This window comes from Haemaphysalis longicornis, unplaced genomic scaffold (genome assembly GCF_048455015.1).
Source record: "Haemaphysalis longicornis isolate Haplotype H1 unplaced genomic scaffold, Haemaphysalis longicornis Haplotype H1 scaffold_8, whole genome shotgun sequence".
Lineage (NCBI taxonomy): Eukaryota > Metazoa > Arthropoda > Arachnida > Ixodida > Ixodidae > Haemaphysalis > Haemaphysalis longicornis.
This window is the reverse complement of record NW_027526445.1, coordinates 26,286,520-26,310,454: the sequence shown is the minus strand read 5'-3', so window position 1 is coordinate 26,310,454 and position 23,935 is coordinate 26,286,520. Positions and strand designations below refer to the sequence as shown.

General features: G+C 48.6%; 1 protein-coding gene across 1 annotated transcript in view; it reads right to left on the bottom strand.

Moving 5' to 3' along the window:
• The window catches only part of LOC144150045 (iris-like), a 45,028-nt gene that overhangs the window by 7,287 nt on the left and 13,806 nt on the right, over window positions 1–23,935 (bottom strand). Inside the window, exon 2 of the mRNA XM_077681844.1 lies at window positions 4,086–4,332. Within this exon, the coding sequence (XP_077537970.1) occupies window positions 4,086–4,332 (247 nt within the window). The remainder of the gene's footprint in view (window positions 1–4,085; window positions 4,333–23,935) is intronic.

The following is a 23,935-nucleotide window of genomic DNA, read 5'->3' as shown; positions in this document are numbered from 1 at the left end:
CCTTCCACTGGAGTGCTGGAAACAGAACTGGAGAGGCTATGGCGAGATCTATGCAGGAGTACGTGGCATGTGTTGTGTTAGAATATGTTGGGTCTTTCTTGTTAAGTATGCATGCTCCAGATGATAGCAGAAACTTTTCAACGAGGCGTCCTCTAGCATCCGTGCGTGCAGAACACCAAAGTGGGTGGTGAGCATTACAATCCCCAACTAGCAGATACGGCTCTGGCAGCTGATCAACTAATGTTTCAAACTCCATACTGCAGAGCCCGTGGTCTGGAGGTATGTACAGTGAGCATACTGTTACCAGTTTATTAAAGATAATCGCTCGTATGGCTACAGCCTCTAAACTGGTCTGTAGCGGTAAGAACTGGCATGCCACTGATTTTTGCACGATAATCGCAACTCCTCCACAGGGATGCATGCAGCCATCCCTGTCTTTCCTAAATACAGAGTAGTTCTTTAAGAAGTTAGTTTGGTTCGTCCTCAAGTGTGTCTCCTGGAGACACATAATACTTATTTGGTGTTGTGACAGCAATTCATAGATATCGTCCAAGTTTTTCAGGAGGCCTCTGCAGTTCCATTGGACTACATTATCAGTTACCACCAGCTTATGCTGAACAAGGATTAAGGAAGTTCCATGCTGTCACCCTCCCAGGCTCAAGACACCTTCCCAGGAGCCGTGACCCTAGGTGTCTTGCTTTGAACGGTCGAGCGACGTGCCGCGCCCTATCGGCGTACCGCGCAACGAAGGGCTTGGCGTTGTGTCCATGGCTTCTTGCGAAGCCTCGTCAGCAGGGCTAGGCTGGCTGGTTGCGGCAGCCTGCCTCTCAGCAAGGACCAGCACTGCAGTGCCAGCAAGGGGCCTAGCGTTGGCATCAAGGGGTGCTGAGGCAGCCCTTGACGCTTCTTTTGTGGCATGTGCAGTGGCCTTAGCCACCGGCACTGAGGGGGCTTGGGGTGTCTCTTGGGGCCTCACTGGGAGGGTTCCAAGCGGAACTCGAACCGAGTGTAGCGCCGCCCCCCGTCGCGCTACATCGGCAAAGCTAGTGTGTGTCAGGAACAGTCTTTGTCGTGCTTCCCTAAAGGTAATGTTTTCTTTATACTTCAGAGCAATTACTTTTTTTCTTTCTTCTATTGCGGGCACAAGCGCGAGTACGCGGCGTGCTCTCCCATGCAGTTTATACAGTGGAGTGGAGCTTCACAGGTGTCAGACGAGTGGTCGGGGAGGCTACATTTTGGACATGCTGCCTTGCCTCGGCAGCTCAATGAACCATGGCCAAATCTTTGGCATTTATAGCAGCGTCGGGGGTTTGGAATATACAAACGCACAGGGATTTTAACGTAGCCTGCCTCGACAGACTCGGGCAGTACACTGGTCCAGAATGTGAGGATTACATGCTTGGTCGAAATTTCCTTCCCATCTCTACGTATTTTGATTCGTTGAAAATTCACAACATTCTGGCCCTCGAACCCTTCCAGGAGTTCTTGCTCAGACAAGTTCAGAAAGTCTTCATCAGAGATAACACCTCTGGTAGTGTTCATGGATCGGTGGGGACTGATGCTCACAGGATTGTCGCCAACAGTGGTTATTTTCGTCAACTTGGCACACTGAGCTGCATCTTGTACTTCTAGGAGAAGGTCACCGCTTCCCAACTTGCGTACTTTATAACCGCCGCCTAGCTCATTCGTTAGAACTTTGGCTACCAAGAATGGTGACAGACGTCTCATTGACAAGCCTTCTTTTTCACAGTGCATGGCGTGGAACTTTAGGAAATTTTCTGACTTTTTTGGAGTGAAAAACTGCTGGACTGCTTTGTTGCGTCCCCGTTTTGGAGGACGATCATGGGATGCAGAAAATCTTGTTGTCATAACAAGTGAAATCAATTCAGCAGCTATGCTGGCCGCCCACCACCGAGCCCAACCTGGGAACGCGCTAGATGCGCGTTAGCCATAAATAGCTTCTATGACCCTGTTTAAGTCCTCAAGGTTGATTCCTTACCCAGGGTTAACCCTCGCCGCCTGGAAATGTGTGGAAATGAGGAAAAGAAGAGATGACAGGATAGGGGTAGAAAAGAAGACAGGAAGGTGAAAGAGCTGAGAGGGAGGCAGGAAAAGGCGACTGGCTGGTTCCCCCCGGCCGGGTCAGACCGGGGGCACCGTCTGTGAGAAGCAGGGGCCAAAGTGGTGTGTTGCCTCGACCGGGGGGCCATGAAGGTCCAAAACAACCCCGGCTTTGGCTCAGCCACCAGGATTCCCTTTTCCCCGGACACGGCTCAGCCACGCACAGCCGGGGCGTGGGTGGGTCCGACCCACGTGTGCTCGGGTCCGTGGTGTTGCAAGTCACCAAGTGCCTACGGCAGTAGGCACCCCTGCGGAGCTCGGGCCCGTGGTGGCGCTACTCACCAAAACACCTTGAGTACACAAGGTGCCCCCTGCGGGGAGCTTGGCCAGAAGAGCTCATTCTGTTCACTTTCAGATGCTGACCAGAAAGTCCTGTGGTGAATAGAAGCCTTACACAATCTTTCCTTAGAATAGGACAGCATGAGGGAAGCATAAACGCAGCAAGTTCGCTCGGGGCGAGCTCTATAAACGGGTTCTCCCCTCGACGGCTCATGGCCGACTTCTGTTTCTCGGATGCAGAGAAGTTGCGCAGATATTGGTTCGCTGCTTTCACGATCAGCGCTAGTCACAATTACTAGCACCATTTTTTCAACACACCATTATCACTTTCCTCGCATGTGTAACTTTGCTTTCACATTCGTGCAGGCAGTAACAAGCTTTGTGCAGCGGCTTGCGATGTGCGCACGCAGCAGCGAGCGATGCAGCCGCTGCCGGTCGCCGCGTCGGGCGGAGGTGCTGGTGCCGGGTCGCTGCACGGCCGGTCAGCGGAGCGTAGCATTGCTGCGCATACGCAGTTATAGAATAAGGGAACTGAACTTTGGTGGCCCCCCCAAAAGGTAGGGGAACCCAAGCAAAACACGCTAGCGCAAGACGAGTTATAGAAGAGAGTCTTTCCAACAGCTCAAATGTTCGGAACTTTAGGCATAGCACCAAGGCAGATATTTCGTCGTTGCATTCTTTACAATTTCAAATGACAATCTTTAACAGTTTTTCCCGCACTGTCATCCACTTTCACTCATGTGGAACTTCATTGTCACTTTGATAGTCATTTTAGCGATCGGCGCGGCGTTCATACTTGCGCGCCCGTAGCGCCATCCATTGGCCTCTCGCCGCATCTCGTGCTCGGGCAGGTGCATTTGCTCCCGTCGACGAGCCTCGCGTGCTGTCGGCACTTCGCATCGCCGTACTAATTCCATCATCTCTTTCAAAATAAACTCGGATGACAATCCTCAGCACATTTTTTTAACCACACAATCATCCACTCTCTTGCACGTTTATCTTGCTTTTCGCGATCGCCTTGATTCTGGACTGCAGCGAAGAGGGTTGCTGCCGCTTCATGCGCGGCTCGAGCCGCTTCGTAGCTGTACGGGCATGCATGACCGCGCCGTGTGTGCGGAGCGCTTCCGCTTGCAGAAAACGCTTCATGCTTTCCAGCTTGCTTCCTTTCTTGTTAACGGCACGGCCGGCCCCGACTAGTGAAGGCAACGTAGTAGCCATGGGCGCTCGGGTAGGAAATATCTGGTATGTAGCGGTCGCTTTAGGGATTCACTAAAAACAGAGCGTTATGGTTAAAAATTGATGCGGACGCAACTCTAGACAATAAATATTAATAGAGTGCTGATTACATGCCCGCTTACTTCGGAACTTTGCCTGGAAATTAGGACACAGCGAAGCGGTGGCGCATGTCACTGGAAGTCTTCCGAATATGACGCTACTTTGGGTCACTGCCTCTGTTTCTCGCTCTCCAGGCGATGCGGGAGGGAGCAGTGGGCGAAGTGCAGGGTCAACTTTATGGACGACTACCGCTGTCTGCAACTAAGAAGTGGAACTGATTCCACGCTATATTTTCCTTTCCCCGAAACCCCAACCACCCCCTCATTGTAGTCGGCCTTCCGTCCAATAAAAGCTGCTAGGAACTAACTTCCGACCGCTACCGCCAGCGATATCTGAAGGAGTGGACTCACCTCCTCGATGAGTTCCTCCGGCAAGTGCAGAGCCTTGGCGATCTGCGCCGCCGTGGCCTGGCCGCTGCCGGCGTGGGCGGTGGTTAGGGCCAGAGCGAGGGCGAACGGCGCGCTGAGCACGTTCTCGTGTGAGAGGCCCTCCTGCTGGAGCAGCTGTTGTTTGTGCAGCTCGACGGAGAAGTTCAGAAGGACTTCGCGCAGCCGGTTGGGTGGCGCGGGAGTCCTCCAGAACAGGTAGCGTAGGAATCTGGACACAGGAAGAAGAGAGAAAACACGCTCGGAAAATGGCTGTGCAAGGCGACTTCGGTATGGACGTTTTATTACAAGCATAACAGTTTAGGCCAAGCTCTTTTCGTCCGTAGCACGAAAAAATTGAATCCTAAAAGAAAATGCTTAGAGGAATGGCAGCATGTCTGCTCCGTGGATGATGGCGAGGGTGCGGAGTACGGGGACTGTAAATTACATCCAAGTTGCGCCCCGAGTAACATCCGATTTGCGCCCCGACCGTCATTCGATTTGAGCCGTGAGTTGCACCTTGATTATTCCCTCAATGAAACTGCAACTCACGGCTCAAATCGAATTTCGCTTATTTCCGCTTGATGGGGGTGTGCGCACGGATGGACGCGGACGGACATTGGGAGGTCCTAAGCTACTCCGCACCGTTACAGGCGAGGGATAATCCGTTTGGCACTCGGGTACTAACTCACGGTCGTAGCCCAACGGGTAAGACGACTGACATTAACTCTATCTGATCTACCAGGCACAGGCTCGAATCCTGTCGGTGCCTGTGGGATTTTTCGCGATTGTAAATGCTATGCGCACGGACGCGGACGGACACTGTGGGGTCCTAAAGTACTCCGCACCTAAAAGGTCCCGGGAATCCGACCCGCACCTTTACGTTGGAAAACCGGCCACCTAGCAACTGGACCACCCCAAATGCCCGAGGGATACCGGTTTAGCAGCGGCAGGGAATAATACCCAGTGCAGCCAAATGAAAAGGAGGGAGAACAACGCTTCCCGTGGTCGGAATTGAGCCTGGGTCCCCCCGTAACCGGCATTTGATCGATTGAGCTATCATCGCATTCAGGGAGGACACCATTTCATTTGGGTTCGTAAGGCGGGCATTGGCTTTGGACTTGGCCGATGACCACTTTGGGAGAGATGCGAATGCCTGCGGACGAAACGATCCGGGCCTGTCAGTTATGTAGACCTTTCAGCGGCCACGTCGGAAATTCCTGTGAGGTGCAACAGGCTGGTCTCCAGCGAAGGGAGAGGGTCCACCAGCATTCCGTTTCTCCAGCCTTTCAGGACTAGGGCAGGCTGCGCCATTTTTTCTTGCTTGGAGTTAACTTGAAAACTTTGCTAATTTTCCTTTCTTTTGCTATTTCCTTCCTGACGCATGGTCGATAGAGCCACACGACGCGTCGCCACCAAAGGGACTTTAGATGCCCATTGGCTGCTGCAGACAACGGGAACGCTCCCTTATTCGTTTAATGGGCATGCTTATGCTGATGCATTAAAATGGTGAACGTGCATAATAAGGTTTGTTTCGCTGAAGCTTGGAGTTGTTTTTTATGCATTTTTAAACATAAATGATATAAAAAGTCAATTCTACAACGGTCGAGAAATAGTAAGCAAGATTGTCGAAGTTCAGAAGCAAAGGAACGCTGCGCACTCAAGAATTCAGGAGCGACGAGTCCGTGGAAATACATGTTAAGGGCCAACACCTTAGGGGCTCGAACTGTAGGAGTCTCCTGTCATCGTCGTCGTCGTGTGCTGTAGTCACGGCACTAAAGGCCGGATACCCTCGTTTTCCAACGCCTCGAGCTACGTTTCCTCTCCGTGGCGAAAAACGCGTACTCAAACAACACACAGGGACACCCGTTTTCTAACGCCTCGCGCTAGAACTTTCGGGCTTCAAAGATACGGGACTTTTACAGCAAAGCTGCTGTATACCTCTACACCCAGTGGTTTCATCTACGTGGGCAAATCCACCAAGGTGCCAAGAATACACTTATACACTGCATGCTTCGCCCCTCCTTGGGTTTCACGTTAGTGGAGATGTCCCGGGATTTTTTCAATGAAAGCAGACCAGTGTATTGATGCGTCCCAAAAGTTTGACTTCTGTCACATTGAAACATTGGTACCAGACCCTAGGGGATACTCTCGTATCCCTAAATTAATCAAAACTTGCGGTAAACCCGCGCAGTAGTAGCCAAAACAGCGTCTTGACCACGGTGTTGGTACTGACAAAGTGAACATCGACAGCAGTAGCCCGGTGTGGTGGCACCCTCCTTTATTGCTAATCTTTCGAAAGGTTGTGCGCGTATCAAAATCTGCGATAATGTGGCGAGAATAAGGTGTTCTGTGTTGCCTTTGAAGTGATTTTTGGGGACATATCTAATCGAACAGATAGCGCGAATCGAATAGAGAGATCTTTGTTAGTTTAAGGGGCATGAATGTTCTGGTGTGGAAGGAGAGGGACACGCTCCGAATGAAGGAATAACCAAAAGATAACACGGTTCAACGTTACGCAGTTTGTGCAAGGTTCGTGAGGTTTATAATTCCGTGATGCTAATATTTTAGTTCGCAGGTTTCGCGAAGGAGCAGGTCCGCAAGATTGTTTTGACAGGAGTCGGCCCTGCAAAAGAAAAAATCGACTTAAACAATCTCGCCCCCCCCCTCCCCCATTTACCGTGCAGCAGCTGTCTGCAAGCAATATTGAAGCGCAACAACTAATAAGCGCGCGACAGCTCGCACACCAGTTTTGCCGTGTACAGCTGAAGTCCACCCAAGCATGCCTGCATGCTGATAGAAATGCAAGCATGGTTACGCAAAGAAGTCTTACGTATCTTAAGAGCAGCCGGAAGACGGCACAAAACTACTCCGTTAATGTAACCCGTCCTTTCCGCGAAACAACTTCAATAGCATTCAGACCCCTTATGCCACGCACGTCAGCTTAGTTGGGCACATCGCCAGAAGTTCAGGTAGATAAGAGACATTTAGGCTGGTGTTTAATGCACCTTGCAATATCTGTGTGCATGGATGCTTTTTCTTATTCCGCCTTTTTTTCGTTGCATTAGTATGTCGTCGACGGCTTAGCGAGTGAATAGGCAAAATTGCTTCTAGGAAGCGTCCAACGCGTTCCACCCTCGGGCCCTTATTAACGTACACCAAATGAGAGCACCTATGGAAGCGGCAAGCAGATCCAACGTTGCTCGGACTTTTTCCTTATCGAGTCTTAACGTTTTTATGGAACGCGGTTCTTAGAGTCGTCATTCGCCTGCCCTGCATTAGAGTGAATGGGGGAGGTGTGGCTCATCCGCTTATGGCTTAGGAATATTACTAAGCACGCGGTCATGCAAATTTCTTTTCCAGCAACGCAAGAACGGAAGACCTGCTTAATCATGGCTTTTGAATGGACACTCATAAAAAAAAAGGTGGTGCGTTGACTAACAGAACACTAACCAGTTACTTGTCACAGCATCCGCTAGGTACTTAGCGCTTTTACTAAGTGACTACGCATGACCTTGTAAAACACTACGCGTGACAGTCTGGATCGGCTGAGCACGAAGGACATAGAAACACATTCAACAGGCACTTATAACACTCAGACAACATATAAATTGAGCAAGAAAACCAACGGGTATGCACGGTGAGAGCGCAGTACTTGAAACTACATCTGCTTTTTTTGTTTCCATATTCAGAAGTTGAAAGTACTGATAGAGTCGGTAGGCCTGTCGCAAAAATCAAATATTTTCACGAGCATTGTAGAATCATGCATTTTAGTGTGAGCATATACAAATTAGCATGTGGAATTGCAAAAACATTTTTATCGTAGGGTGGAGTGGGAAAGGATCTGTAGTTATGTTCAATACGTCATAGACTTTTGTTACTATCAATGAATGTTAGTATCAAACAAGCAACAGCTGCTAAGCGCATGGTCGAGACTAGCAGAGATAGCATTTGGTGTTCGTGGTTAGTGCTTAGTGCAGGACCTACGTACCGTTCGGCCGGGTAGTAAAGTTTGTAAGTAGTTAGTACATGCAACCCGCTACCACCTTTTTACCAGCCATTTTATTAAGAGTGACTGGAAGGAACAAGCACAAAACCTCCCCTCGCGGGAACCCCTGTGTAGATGCGACGCATAGGCGGAGCGGCGAAGGGACCGCGTTTTATAGCGCGCATAACGTTGAGGGGGCTGCGTAAGCCGGTCCCAGTCGATGACGACGTTGGCGTACTTGTAAAGCGGCGTGGACTCTAGGTGTTTGAGCCAAGCGTGAATGTTGCTTCGCCGGAGAACGGCACACCGGTTATATGCGCAGCGCGCCCGAAGGAGAGGAAACCGCGGAAGAGAGTACTGCACATGCGCCGGCTCCAGCGCGTCTGCCGCGGCTATGACGCAACGTGTTGCGGCTATGACGCAACACAATCCAACACAATCCACTTTAATCCAATCCAATCCAAATCCAATCCAATCCAATCCAATCGAATCCAATCCAATGCCCCTCGCGAGAGAGTGTTCGCTATCAGAGAGGAGAGGGGGTGAGCGGCGGAGAGCGCAGCTGGCACGGCGAGGAGAATGGGGGAGGGGTGGACAACGCCGACGACAACGACGACGACGACGCCGGAGGGACAAGGCGAGTGAATCAGATGCTCTGCATCTAAAACTGGATGGCTTCTTTCCTTACTCATCGTTGCAGTTTATCATAGATGATAATCTCGAGCTCCACTCTTCCCTGGCCGGCGACTGAATTTCTGCCCATTGAAGATCAAAACTGTCTACTTCCGCCAAAACCGTGTGCCTGGGAAACTAAACGCAGCAAGCATTGCCGAGACGAACCTTCGCTGAGCTCACAACGATCCCTTGCGTGACGTGGTGGGGAAAAACACATTTCCAATACCTTATAGCAACTAGGCAAAAAAAAGTTTGTTTTGTGCGTGCTGGTTATGACATGTTTAGCATGCGCCGCGCAGTGTTTCCACACCGACACGGCGAAGCGAAGGTCAGCGCGGATTGCCTCAACGCTGCGATTGACGGAAAGAAGCTGTTTTTTTTTTATGTCTTCTATGGTTGCTTAACCGCCGTCTCTGGGCGTCTTTATAACTAGGTGGGCGTTCTGTGCAGCCCCTCTCAATTTAGTGTTATCTCTGCACCCGCGGAGTGCAAGGTCTCCGCGAGTACAGTCCTACCGGTAGCTGAATCCCTGATGTGAGAACTGCGGCCACTTGCTGTCTTTTCATAGATTCCGCAAATGCACGCACGCTGCCTCCAGTTTCTTAGGGCCAGGCATCATGATTGCGCCACAGTTACGACACAGCGTAAAATAAGGGATGCGGTAAAAACTAGGCGCTGTCTAGAGACAGTCGGTGTCTCGCATCAGGAATTATTCGGGAACATTTAGACGAAACGTAAAGCATATAAAAATCGCGCCCGCGAACACACGCACACACAGAGAGACACAGACGAAAGAAGAATTGATTGATTTGATTGATTGATTGAGGGGTTTAACGCGCCGACGCAACGCAGGCGATGAGGCGCGCCGTAGTGGAGGGCTCCGGATTAATTTTGACCACCTGGGGATCTTTATCGTGCGCCGAAATCTCGTCACACGGGCGTTTTTGCTTTTCGCCTCCATCAGAAAAGCGGCCGCCGCGGCCGGGAATCGAACCCGCGACCTCGTGCTCAGCAGCGCAACGCCTTAGCCACTGAGCCACCGTGGCGGGTACACGAAAAAATAATCCCCGGAAGTTTCTCCACTTTGTTACAAACGCCGGCTGTCCAGGAAGGATATCTCTGCCTATGTCAATAGGATTTCACGGTGGATTAAGCAAGCGCTTAATTCTGCCCTTTGTTATACCTACAGCCTCGGCGGTTTTTCATCTGCGCTGGCTGGAAAACCTTTACGATAAATTTTTTGCCACAAAAAATAGGCGGGGTGCGCCTGGATCCGCGCTCGATGCTGCTTCCAAATGATCGCTGAAACGATTGAACCGAGAATAGCAAAACGTGGCCTGGATGCAGCCACAGTGCATTATTATCAGCACAGGAAAAGTGGCATTATTCCCTTGCCTGCATTATCTGTCACCGCCTGAAAAGACGCGCAGAACGTCATCTTTTGACGTTCTGCGCAGAAAGGACGCGCAGACGCGCAGAACGTCATGTTTTGAGCTTGCAAGAAGCTGGGAGGTTTGTGCGCAAGAATGGCGCAGATTAGGGATAAGCAACCCTTGAAACGCGTTCTAAAAATTGGCCGCGTATCTGCTCCTTTCGTTGCAAATGTCCACAAAAGACGATAGTCTTCGTCGACTTTTGCAAGTAAATGCCCCCCTTCCCTTTCCCGCTCACCTCTCATGTTCCTGCGTCGCGCTCCTCTCAAGATAAAAACTTAAAGGTTTGCTCAAGTCCATTTAAATTTACCGCATTTCACTGCTCCAGGCCGGGTGCTTCGATGCCAGCGCTGCCGTACGGCGGAGACGCGCGTGAATCAAGTCGCCCTACTTCGACGTTTCCTTAGTCTACGTGCGTTCGAAGCAGAACGTGGAACCTGTCCAGTGGAACCTTTCGTAGCTGTTGCCGCTTGATTTCTTAAAATGACGCCAAAAGCTATAGTGGCGCTAGCGACAGCAGGCGACAGTGTGCTTTTTTTTTTTTGTGCAGGGGATGTAGCATTTCATTTCGGAAAAGGAACAGTGTAAATACCCTTGTGGATAAGTTCTCTGTCATATTTGCGTAATGTCTTGTTCTTGTTCAACAATGTTGACAAGTATGAAAAAAGTATGGAAATATAAACCGGAGTCAGACGTTTAGATTTGTCCCACTTTGGCTGGCTGGCTGAATCGAGTCACAGGCAGACAGACATACAGACAGAAAAAAAATTCTGGGCTTAAGTAGCCTAAGCCTATAAAAGCGCTCTTCCGTCCACGTTTCCATCCCTTTGACGTGCGGTGTAAAGTACATTGACGGGACAGGGGGACGTCGGAACGCTCGCAGGAGAGAGCATCGTAACATTTTGAAATCCGCGTGTCGTCGCACCTCTCCTTGCACAGTCGCCAGTGCAGCTGCGCAAACGAGCTCAAAGGCGCAAGCGCTGTGAGCAGGCAAAATCCAGTGAATCCTCAATATCCCTGAAGCGTTAAAAAAGAACACGGACTGGGAATTTTCAGTCGCATTAACAAGTGTCTTTCATGGACCACTCATGATTGCGAAGGAATGCGTGAAATAACTTTCGAGGGTTTTGGTGTGGGCGTTCTGTTTTATAACTGCCTTCTCAGTTTTCATCGGCTATCACATCGCCAAACAATAAAAAAACAAAAAATATGCATTGCGTGACTGTCGCCATATATAAGCAAAGCTTGTGACGGGCATAAATTGGTTGCAGCAAAATCAATGTCTTAATCTGGTCGTTAAAGACGGGTTAAAAAAAAAAAAAAAAAACCTTCGATGCAATTAGGTGTACTTACAAGGCCCGAATTCGAAAGCATGGCGACTTAGCACACCCGATGGCAGCCCACTAATTTGCAGACTATATAAATTTCGCCGCATTTCACACAGAACGGCTTTTTGTTAAAGGGAAGGTGAAGCGGTTTTAGAATTAAAAGAAAAGTTGACTAGCAGCAAGTACACATTGAATAGTTCATGTGTACGAAATATTTTCGCAATACATGCAATAGAAGCGGCGCAATGAGCAAACAAAAGTGGCCCGATGCCCCGCCCCCATCTCGCCGCGCGATGCCGGAAGACCGAAGAGCGCGGGCGAAAACCGGCTGAAAAACGTCATACCTGGACTTCCGGCCGGATCGGCCGCCTCGGCCATGCTCTTTTCGCCGTGTTTCCTTGCGAATTATACTTGTTGTTGTGGTTGATAGCACTCATTTGTACAATTTTCGTGTTCAAAAAGTATGCACGAACGCCAAACGAGGCATACGTTATCATGTCGTATTCCTAAGCAGAATAATGCCACGCCGGGATGCTTGATAACATACGGAAGCGACAGCCGAGGTGGCTGTGCTTGACAGAGAATATGCTACACTACGTTAAATACTTTGTAAACCGCTCCAATGCGTTTTTTTTTTTTGATGCGACGGACGTGAATGTTCACATTAGATTCTAGATTTAAGAAGGATGGGGAATACTGCTGTATTTTGGCCGGGGATGTTTCGTTCCATTCCAGAAACCAAGTCACATTTGTTCAGGAAATACTTGTTTCGTTAAACGCGTCGGTTTTCTTTCCCTATGGGCTCAGGACAGTGTTCAAAAAAACAATTTTTTGGCGAAACTAAAACAAGGGGCCAATCCTGATAGAAGTTCTCTCCCGGCTAAGAGGTAAACAGTATTCCTACAAAGTAAAAGAACCAAGACAACCAGATTACTTATTTTGCAAGTATACATGTCACGATAAGGCGATGTTTGTCTGGAATTAAAAAAAAAAACACCACTCCGAACCACCACCGTGCCATAATTTGTGTTGACTGCGGGGGCCTAATTTTTTTGCCCAAGACTTGGTGTGGCTGCATATTATAACCTGGCAAGCACTTGTTGTCACTGAACCTCAAGTGTGCTCCAGTGACAGTCGGTGATATATATAACGATGATACTAAAAAAATTAGGAGCGAAGAGTAAATATACGGCCTCTGTCCGACTAGCGCGGTAAATGCTTAAATCTAGAAATGCTGAAACAGGTCAACGATTCATTATCACAAACGTTTGGTGATTGTTACCTAAAGTAACGTAACTACAACGTAACTGCCTTGTCCGACTGGTCTGTTAATTATAACGAGGTGGCCGTAATATTGTAGCAGAATGCGCAACGCACAAGCCAAAATCAAGCCCTACTACAGCCAATAATGCTTAGCAAGCACTAGTATGCTGCAGTGTTTTTAGAATAAATGCATGTGAAGCAGTAAGACGCCACTCATCGAAGTGCAGCTAGCAATCGCGGAGGCCCCGTAGCGCCGCTGCCGAAATGGCGCGCGCGTGTAGGTCTGTGTACGGGGATGAGTAACGGGGCTGGGGTGGGCGACAACGAACAAAGGAAATTCAGAAGCAAAGTCTGCTTGTTGGTTTATGCGTGTACGAGATGGCAAGATGTGTCTCGCATATACGTTTACAGCGCATGAACGCTATTTTTTCGCGCAGTGCACGTACGTGCTTTTCGCTGGTAGATTGTTTATAAAACGCCCATTAATCTTCGGCATAAATGGTTTTGTGCATAATAAGAAACAGTTAAGGCAGTACCTAGTATTAACATAAGGTATAAAATCCCCCTATTCTGGTTGCCTAATTCAAAAATATTTTGATGGAACCCACTAGTCGACGTCACAGTCACTGCTTTGGGGTTCTCTGTCGTTTAAAGCAAATTTAAGCTCCAAGATAATTGAACCAACAGCACGGGAAATTATAAAACAAACTTCCAGTCATGTGCGAAAATTAAACTGCAAGCTAAATTGCCGCAAAGGCAACCGTGCGATTGTTCGCAATGCTTCCGACAACCCGCGCGGCCGAAGGGTGTCCTCCTTTGACGTCATGACGGGCGCAACCAATCAGGGGCGTCAAAAGACGAAAAGCGCGCGTCTTTCAAACGGGGCCGCGCTTTTTGCAAGATAAATGCCACTTGGACTCATGTACGATGAATTTCAATGTGATATTCGGAATCAGCGCGCAAGAAACTATAGAACTGTTAATCTAACTCAATTTTTATGGAAAGCGCTTCAGCTTCCCTTTAACTTACCGACGTCTAAATGCGACAACATACATGTACACGCCGTCCCATTTTTTTAAATCTACCTCGTTCTCATGTCCGTGCTCCACATTTCGTACCCTTGGCACGAATTCGTTGAAACTGCAGATAATGCTCGCTTTTTCACCTTGGCTCACAGTCAAGGATCAGCGGCGGTCTCACCGTCTTTAGTACAGATACAGAAGCCCCTTATCTGCTTCTCACGCAACTATAGCTGGCATTCTGGCGCTGCTCGATTTTTTTAATCGTGTCGTGTAAGCAGCACAGGCATCAGGCGCTGATGCAAAATCCATTAGCATAAGTAATTCCACATTATTACCACGCGTCCTTGCCCGCAAGCGGGGCTTCGTAGCTTGAACGCATCCCACGCGCCATCGGGAATGACCAGGTCAGCCTGCCACCGCCAGATGTCCTTCTGTACACAGATGTCCTTCTGTACACAAAACAAGGCATTTCTCTGCACTTGCTATACGTTCCGCACAAAGCTATAGCGTCGGAGAAAGAGTACATCTAAGCGGCATTCATCTTAGCGCTAGTATTTCTACGAGATTCCCTTAAGTTATTTCCAACCTGTCGAACCCTAAATCCTTGTAGAGAAGGAACATCTAATTTAAGATATACCTTGCAGGTACAAAGTCACCCCATTGTGTTTTAAAGTAGCTTTCAGAAGACTCAGGGGAGTCGTCCCCCTTCATACGATTATATTCCCTAATACCGCTGTATACTATACCGACTCCACAGTTCATTATACATTCCCGAGATCGCCCTGCATCTGACTCCCGCAACACCCCTCCGCACATCCTCTGGGGATGTCCTAAAGATCCTTTCCCCTTAACTCTCTGTCGTGAGCAGTGCGAAGCTCAGACTTACAAGTACAAACCACCAAGGTCATCAGGGCTGCCGACATCACCTAGCTGGACAAGCTAGCGGCCACAACCGCGCCATGGGCCACTAAACCTCAATAAAACGCTTTCTCTCTTTGTCATTTGTTTATCAGGAAACCTTATTGAATTGAGACCTAGACGGAAAAAAGACCAAAAGATACGGAATGTTTACAAGAACCGCCACCAAAAAAATCCGCCGCGTGTAGCAATTGCTACCCTGTGGATGATCGGAGACGACAGTATTGTGCTGTCCCTGTAATATAGGAGACGCTCCTCTGTGCCTTGAAACAACCCACCCTATCCCCTCCTCCTCCAGGTCCTCCCTTGATGAATGCAATGGATGTTTGTGCAATTCAATTATCCCGCCTCCGTACTGCTCGCGTCGTCGGTTGGGAGAGTGACCGTCTTTTACGTTCGAAGCACAATGTCCGTCATGTGGCGTGCACAGCATTATGGACGAACGGCTCAAACGGAGTCGCAGAAAAAAAAAAAAGGAACCTAGCACTGGCAAGATTTGAACCACCGACTCCCGTAAAAACACGCAAGGAATACAATACGCCACCACTGGAATTCGCCGCCAGGCGGAAATTTGAATAGAAAATAGGTACCGAAGTGTACAGCGACCTCGCAATGTCCGTTGGCGTCCGTTGGCGTCCGTGCGCGTAGCATTATAATCGATAAATATGCGAGCCAAGCCACCTAAAAGGATACTAACCAAAAAAAAAAATATATCACATCTCCAAGCCGTGAACGATGCCCAGGGTGCGAAGTACTGGGACGCAAATTTTCTTTCGTGTGGCGCTTGTCATGTACACTGCATTTACTGCACCGCAGAATCATTTATAACTCATACTGCATCAGCCCGCACGGACGGTGACGCTCATCGCACAGGCAATACACAACTTGCGTCCCAGTGCTTCGTACCCTCGGCATCGTTCACGGCGTGGAGATGGGAGATTTTTTTTTCTTGATTTCGTTCCCATTGTGGCTGGAAGGGCTCATGCCGTCATCATTTGTGTTGGCGTTTGGTTTTATTTCGCCTCTGTTCGACGCAGTTTCTAGCCTATTTTTTATCAATTTGCTTTCGTAGAAGCCAATGCAACCTGTATTCTCAACTGAAAGAACGCTGGTACTGTATGTAATATAATTACACCCTGCCTTAAATGCGCCTGAGACTCCCTCCGCGCTGAATGATGTGCAAGTGTGTTAGCCATACGAGCAAAATGCCGTTCAAGCGTTATTCTAATCAGGCCGGACGTGTTAATAAAGTGGCAGGCACGAAGGCCTAAACTTCCGCGCAAGGTTGGGTTGGAAAAAAATTGGCTCCAATCCACACTGTGAATGTGGTTGGAAAGCAAATCTATAAATGACACCCACAACAATTGCCCATGCGAATTCACACACGTGGCTCTAGAAGGAATGAAACCAGACATTCTTCCAGCCGTTGCCTGGAATTCGCGGGGGCGGAGTCCCGCACGCAGCAGCAGCTTCGGCCACGGCAGGGCTAGAGCGGCGGACGCCGCCGCTGTAGCCCGCCCGTTAGGAGCGTCTTTCGAAGGGTGAGACAGCGGAACGTAGCCATCTCGATGTGCTAGCTCGGGGCTACACCACCGCGCGACACAAGCGCAAACACGGAAACAATGCGTCATGTGAGCTTATTGATTCCCATTTATATCGATATAAACTAGTTAGCGTAGTAAGTATGAGAATTGCGAGGAAGCTGAGGGAACTTTTCTAATCGCTTTTTATCAGAACCAGTTGCTACTTTCGCCTTTTGTAACACCTCTTAAAACACAACCGAATTGGTAATCATCAATTTAGAAAACGGAGTCCCATTTGTGGCAAGCAGTGCGCAAAAGGTAGCGTTTTTCTAGCAGCAAGATGTCTTTATGGGGATTTTACATTTCGTTTTCCCGCCCTGCAAACCAATCCTTAAAGGGAAGCTGAAGCGCTTTCCAAAAAACTTGAGTTAGATTAACAGTTATATAGTTTCTCGCGAGCTGATTCCGAATATCACATTGAAATTTATCGTACATGAGTCCAAGTGGCATTTATCTTGCAAAAAGCGCGGCCCCGTTTCAAAAACGCGCGCTTTTCGTCTTTTGACGCCCCTGATTGGTTGCGCCCGTCATGACGTCAAAGGAGGACACCCTTCGGCCCCGCGGTTTGTCGGAAGCATTGCGAACGATCGCACGGTTGCCTTTGCGGCAATTTAGCTTGCAGTTTAATTTTCGCACATGACTGGAAGTTTGTTTAAATAATTTCCCGTGCTGTTGGTTCAATTAGCTTGGACCTTAAATTTGCTTTGTACACGACAGAGAACCCCAAAGCAGTGACTGACGTCGACTAGTGGGTTCCATCAAAATATTTTTGAATTAGGCAACCAGCATTGGGGGATTTTATACCTTATGTTAATATTAGGTACTGCCTTAACTGTTTCTTATTAGACACAAAACCATTTATGCCGAAGATTAATGGGCGTTTTATAAACAATCTACCAGCGAAAAGCACGTACGTGCACTGCGCGAAAAAAATAGCGTTCATGGGTTGTAAACGTATATGCAAGACACATCTTGCCGGTACACACATAAACCAACAAGCAGACTCTGCTTCCGCATTTCCTTTGTTCGTTGTCGCCCACTCCAGCCCCGTTACTCATCCCCGTACACAGACCCACACGCGCGCGCCATTTCGGCAGCGGCGCTACGGCGCGATTGCTAGCTGCTCTTCGATAAGTGGCGTCTTACTGCTTCACATGCATTTATTCTGAAAACACTGCAGCATACTAGTGCCTGCTCAGCATTATTGGCTGTAGTAGGGCTTGATTTTCGCTTGGGCGTTGCGCATTCTGCTACAATATTACGGCCACCTCGTTATAATTAACAGACCAGTCGGACAAGGCAGTTACGTTGTAGTTACGTTACTTTAGGTAACAATCACCAAACGTTTGTGATAATGAATCGTTGGCCTGCTTCAGCATTTCTAGATTTAAGCATTTACCGCGCTCGTCGGACAGAGGCAGTATATTTACTCTTCGCTCCTAATTTTTTTAGTATCATCATTATATATATATATCACCGACTATCACTGGAGCACACTTGAGGTTCAGTGACAACAAGTGCTTGCCAGGTTATAATATGCAGCCACACGGAATCTTGGGCAAAAAATTACGGCCCTGCAGTCAACACAAATTATGGCACGGCGGTGGTTCGGAGTGGTGTTTTTTTTTTAATTCCACACAAACATCACCTTATCGTGACATGTATACTTGCAAAATAAGTAATCTGGTTGTCTTGGTTCTTTGTAGGAATACTGCTTACCTGTTAGCCGAGAGAACTTCCATCAGGATTGGCCCCTTGTTTTAGTTTCGCCAAAAAATTGTTTTTTGAACACTGTCCTGAGCCCATAGGGAAAGAAAACCGACGCGTTTAACGAAACAAGTATTTCCTGAACAAATTTCACTTGGTTTCTGGAATGGAACGAAACATCCCCGGCCAAAGTACAGCAGTATTCCCCATCCTTCCTAAATCTAGTATCTAATGCGAACATTCACGTCCGTCGCATAAAAAAAAAACCGCATTGGAGCGGTTTACAAAGTATTTAACGTAGTGTAGTATATTCTCTGTCATCAAGCACAGCTACCTCGGCTGTCGCTTCCGTATTTTATCAAGCATCCCGGCTTGGCATTATTCTGCTTAGGAATACGGCATGATAACGTATGCCTCGTTTGGCGTTCGTGCATACTTTTTGAACACGAAAATTGTACAAATGAGTGCTATCAACCACAACAAGTATCATTCACAAGGAAACACGGCTAAAAGAGCATGGCCGAGGCGGCCGATCCGGCCGGAAGTCCAGGTATGCCGTTTTTCAGTCGCCCGCGCTCTTCGGTCTTCCGGCATCGCGCGGCGAGATGGGGGCGGGGCATCGGGCCACTTTTGTTTGCTCATTGCGCCGCTTCTATTGCATGTATTGCGAAAATATTTCGTACACATGAACTATTTAATGTGTACTTGCTGCTAGTCAACTTTTCTTTTAATTCTGAAACCGCTTCCCCTTCCCTTTAAGGTATGTTAGCCGCACGACCACTTAATTCCGTCGGGTGTGGGTTACCCAGGAGGTGCTGTCGAACACGTTAATCAAGCCGTGCGAACGCACTGCGCGACGGGCACGAAGCTGCACTGAAACAGGGCCAAAACAACCACCGCTGAAGCAGATGACAAAGCCTTACCGCCGCCGACCCCGCCGGCGAGGAGGCACCTCCGCGCTACTAACGCTGGGTCAATTCGCCGCGCCGTCTCTAGTGTTCTCCGTGACTGAAACTATCCGCCCCCCATCTCCCCCCCCCCCCCGCCACCCCCTCTGCCATGTTGGGAGTTCGCTGTCCCACACGCCACGAAACAGCCATGGGCTGGTAAAGCTAGAAAGCTTTGCTTTAAAAAATATCCAGTTTTACGGGGGGCATATGTTTGGCTTGTCGGTCGCCTTTGTTTATAGTATATTTGCCGTCAGCCGGTGTTCATGGTTTCCATTTAATATATGACAGTCGCGATTAATGCGACTGTCATGTAGTGAAGTTCAACGCACGATTACTGTAGCAATTGCTTTATTTGAGCAAACTTGTGCTCAGCAAATTTAGGTGGTTCACATTGATCGCCTCACGCAGGGCTGCTTTGCACGGCACGTACAGAGGCTGGCAGGCAGTGTTTAGCTCTTCATGGCTCACGTCGCAAACGCTTTTTAAAAGAAGATATCTGTTATACAGGAAGCTTTTCCTTTCTTTGGGGCGCACTCCGAATCATTTGTGTAGACAGTTCCTGCCAAACTACGCACAGTAATCGCTCGTTAACTCGAAGTCGTAAAATGCGCAGCAAAATTTCAACTTAAACGGAGTTTTGAATGAAGCGAAATGCCGAGAATTCGTGGCTAGGTCACTGAAATATGAGCTAATGCTGGAGAGAAGCTTCACTGCACACGGGAGCTTTCGCAATAAAGGCCAACTAATTTGCGGGAAAAACGCTTTTTCTTGTTATATGGGAAGAAAGAACGGCGTGATGCTCGCATGTTCCGCGGTCGTATCTGGCCCCAGAAAAGCGTTCCGGAGCTTCTTAATGCATCGCATTAGTTGCTGGTCGCCACCGCTACATTCTACATTGTTCTGCAGCAGGTGCAGCATCCTTGATGTTTCTACCATAATAGGCATTTCTCGAGGCTCTTCTTTGTCCTCATATAAAGCTGCGTGTCCACAGCACAGCTCTCTCAACGATGTAGGCGCTAAATACCAATCCGGTAACGGTAACATCAGCCCAGCGTTAATTGGCCGTTCACAACCGTCTTTGGCGCCTAGTTGGAGCTAAGCTTTAGAACGGAGACCTTATCAGCTTCCTGTAGAGGCCTTTGTCTTGTGTCCTCTCTGTCAACATTCCGAGGTATCCGTGCCCTCCCGAAAAAAAAAACGTTTCGAAATAAAGGGGGGCAAATACGCGGCGCCTATGGAAGGTGAATGCATGGCGAAGATAAGTTTCGACTTAACCGATATTTCTAGATATCCGAGTTAACGAGGGATTCATGTAGTGGTAATAGCTACGCGCTTTTACTATAGGAGGACATAGATAACTACATCTGTTTTGTTTTGTGTCCAGAAACTTTCTCATATTCTACCGTTTGTAAAGACAATTTCAAGTAGCACACGAAAACTCACGGTATTTTGGCGATCACTTCGATGCACGGTGTGCATGAAAAAGAGGTCGCGGTTCGACTCTTATCTGGTGCTGCACTTGTGTGGCATGGGACCCTCTGCCCACGGCTCAAAACTGAGAAGACGAGTCCTATGTCAACGCCAAGACGGATGAGGACCATAGAGTTTCGCACTATTATACATATATTAGAGAAAGTATGGCGCCAGTGTCAAGGCGAGCGGCATTTCACCTAGCGTGCAGTCATTCACTGAGGAGAAACGCTCTGTCGCTACTTGGCATGGCTTCTAAATGAGGTGAAAAGTGGCCAGTTGGTGCCAAAAAGCAAAAATACTGCATAATAATAAAATTGTTTCCCAAATCTAAAAGTGTAGCGCCAGAAAACCGACTTTTTAGGGAATGTTGAGAAGCTTCGTACAAGACGAAGAAAAAAAAATGTTATTCTTTATTGATTTTGACTTGAAACAGAAAAGAAGCCATGTGGCCATCCAGGCCAAGTAGGAGAGGAACGTTGCTACTTGCTATGGAGACGCCCGCGACGGCACCCGATAGCAGCTATGCATTTCCCTCCGGTAAATGCTTGTATGAAACTCTAATTGTGGTTCGTCACACGCGCTTACCTCCACACGATGGTTTTTTTTTTAGTAGCTATCTGCACTTGCCTCGAGATAGCGCAAGGGTAAGTGCCAGGTCGCCACTGCGGTTGGTGGTTTACAAATTACCACTCTGAAGAAAGGCAGACTGCACCTCATTAAGATGGAAATTGGCCATTTATATCCCGAAACCGGCCTCGACCATTCAGTTGACCCAAAATGGAACGGGAAAACCACTGTTGCGGGTCGAGCAGCAGCGCGAAGGCCGTTTAAAAACAGTGACGAAGGAGATTGGCTGCTTACAAAAGCTCGATGTTTACCTCGCGATCCTCGATGATAAACTACGAGCATCAAACAGCTTTCCAATCTCATAGGCGCCGTACCATCTTTAAAAAGTGTGCACGAAACGTCAAACAAAGATTCCGGAAAACTGCCCCACGAACGTGTCGGATCGCCTACAAAGGTAAGCTATTCGTGACAACGTAATCACAGCAGAAGAGCTGAGGAAATCCCGCTTCTATCTCTGAACAGCCCCAGTCAAAACGCGTGGATTACAGACCTTGAAGGCGGCCGATCACTTCACTCGAGGAGGAAAAAAAGGAGGAAGATGCGCATTCTTCGCGGCTTATCGTAATCCCGTCTCATTCTAAGAAGTGTCTCTCCCATGTTACCTGTCGTCCGCAGCTGGACGCACGAGACACTGGGAGCTAGCCGTATAGCGCTGCACGTGCACCGGCCCTTGTCCGCTACAGAAAGCCTATTAGCATGGCAGAAGTCCTTCAAGGCATTAAAGCAGCCTCTTCTTCGGCCACTTTAAACATACCAATGAACCATACCCCTCCCCATTCTGAAAGGAGAGCTGCTCCAGCGGACAACGAGGAAGACAGTGAAGGGTCCCACAATGGCACCGCAGTCTTTCCCCGGACTTTCCGTCCCCCTTTTCGTCGAGGGTCTGTGTACAGCACGCACCGAATACCTCCGCTGGTTTCTCGTTGCCAGACAAAAGGCTTTCCCCGTCGTTCCGTACGCACGACAAACCGGTATTCGGGCAGCTCTTGAAGAGAACAACACGCATTGACGTTTGTCCAGCTCTTCTGAGAGTTTGTGGACTTCCCGCAAGTGCCCACACGGCGTTTATTCCCGTCGACGCTGTCAAAGGCCCGCCGCGTAATGTCGCGCGTGCGCAAACGCCCGTTGCGAACGCGGGTGTATTTGAGAGTACGTCCGCTGAAGCGATCCTGTGGCGCTCGCCTTATCCCAATGAGTTTTCGGTGTACGCGAAGGCGGGCTTGCTCACGGAGCAATTTTCGTCTTCTGCCGACGAAAATACTCGCGGCTAACGCCGTAGAAGCAGGTCACTTGTCCTGAAGGCCGAGTGCAGAGCGCCTCCGGTGCGCAGTAGCCAAGTCTGACGCTGCGCAGGAGCCGCTAGATAGCCGTTTCGCATGGCCCTGGAGAGCCGCGCTACGCATGCGCGAGGAGCAGTGACTGGAGTGGACTGGACCGGACCGGATTGCTGAACCTTAGCTCATGCTGCGTATATCCTGGCATAGCCGAACTAAGCCACAGCTATTTTTTTTATATATACAGGCGATACTTATGCGTTGTCGAGAGTATCGGGATTTCTTTTTGGATTCTGCCACAGCTTCAGTGTTTCGACTAGACTTAACGACTACACATTGTAGAAGGCGGATGTTTCTCTGATGCGACGTGTAAAGCCCGTTCTACATTCAGCGAATTTCGCCTGCGAATCCGCTGGAACGAACATTCGTTTTTGCGAAGTTCGCAATGCCAGTGATGCTACCGGCTTAGGCTGCTTTGGAGCAGCTTTTGGAGGAGGTAAAAATGCGTTTCGGAGCAGCAAAATCAGCTTTCGGAGCAGGTGTTGATAGAAGCAATTTTAACACACGTATTGCATTCATGAGATAGATAATCGCTAAAAGCACACCCTTCAAGGATAATAAAAAATAAAAGAACTCAGAACATGAATATTTTGTCCCCATTTTCATCAGTCTCCTGAAGAAAATATGCATTGAACTTTTTTCGGCAGTCTGCACAACAAAAATAAAAAAAACAAGCTTTCATTTTTACACAATAGAAGATTTACTATGAACAAACTAAAAATTGCTCATCACAACGAACATGCTGTGTAAAATCGAGCACTATTGGAAGGCTATCGTAGGAAGGCTGCATCAGTAGCGCCACGGCTTTGACTGCATACTTGAACATCACGCTCCTCCCCGTGTTGCACATGAGTCACTATTTAGCAGCGTCAGCGCTGCCACCGTAAGGGTCTAAAACGAAAAGCCACCGATAGCAGCGCTATGTTAACAAAGGCAGCGGGCTGAATCTTGCCCCTCCACGACAAGTTTGCCGCAGGTAGCCCATTAGTCCCCCCCCCCCCATAATTCCGAGACTATGTTAATTCCCTGCGAGGCCACATGCACGCATTTCACCTTCAATTTCCACGTATGTGAATTCTATGCCTCTGTGAACTCTACGTGAAATCTAAGACGGGCGTCGTCATATGCGTGCCGTACTCGTTAAGCTCGGAAACGTCAGGCGTCGTGAAATTGCCGTACTTGCTAGCCGGTGCGCAGCCCGAACTCTGTCACCGTTTCCTGCCTTTGCATACTATTTTCTCCCCCCTGAACTTTCTATTTTCTCATCTGTTTACAGTAAAATCTCGATTATATGAATTTCGCGGCACCGCGAAAAATATTCGTATCATCCGAAATTCGTGTGAACAACACAGACCAAAAAATTAAGCACTAAAACAAGATTTCGATTATTTTTTTTACTTTCGCGTGATGAAATCCCTGAAGTTTTTCTGCTTTTTTTAAACCTCCATGTCGCCGAGCGGTCCTTTCTGGACTCATCTCCGCACTCGCGCTGCCCAAGCTCACTCACTACAGGAGCGTTTTTGCATGCGATTCG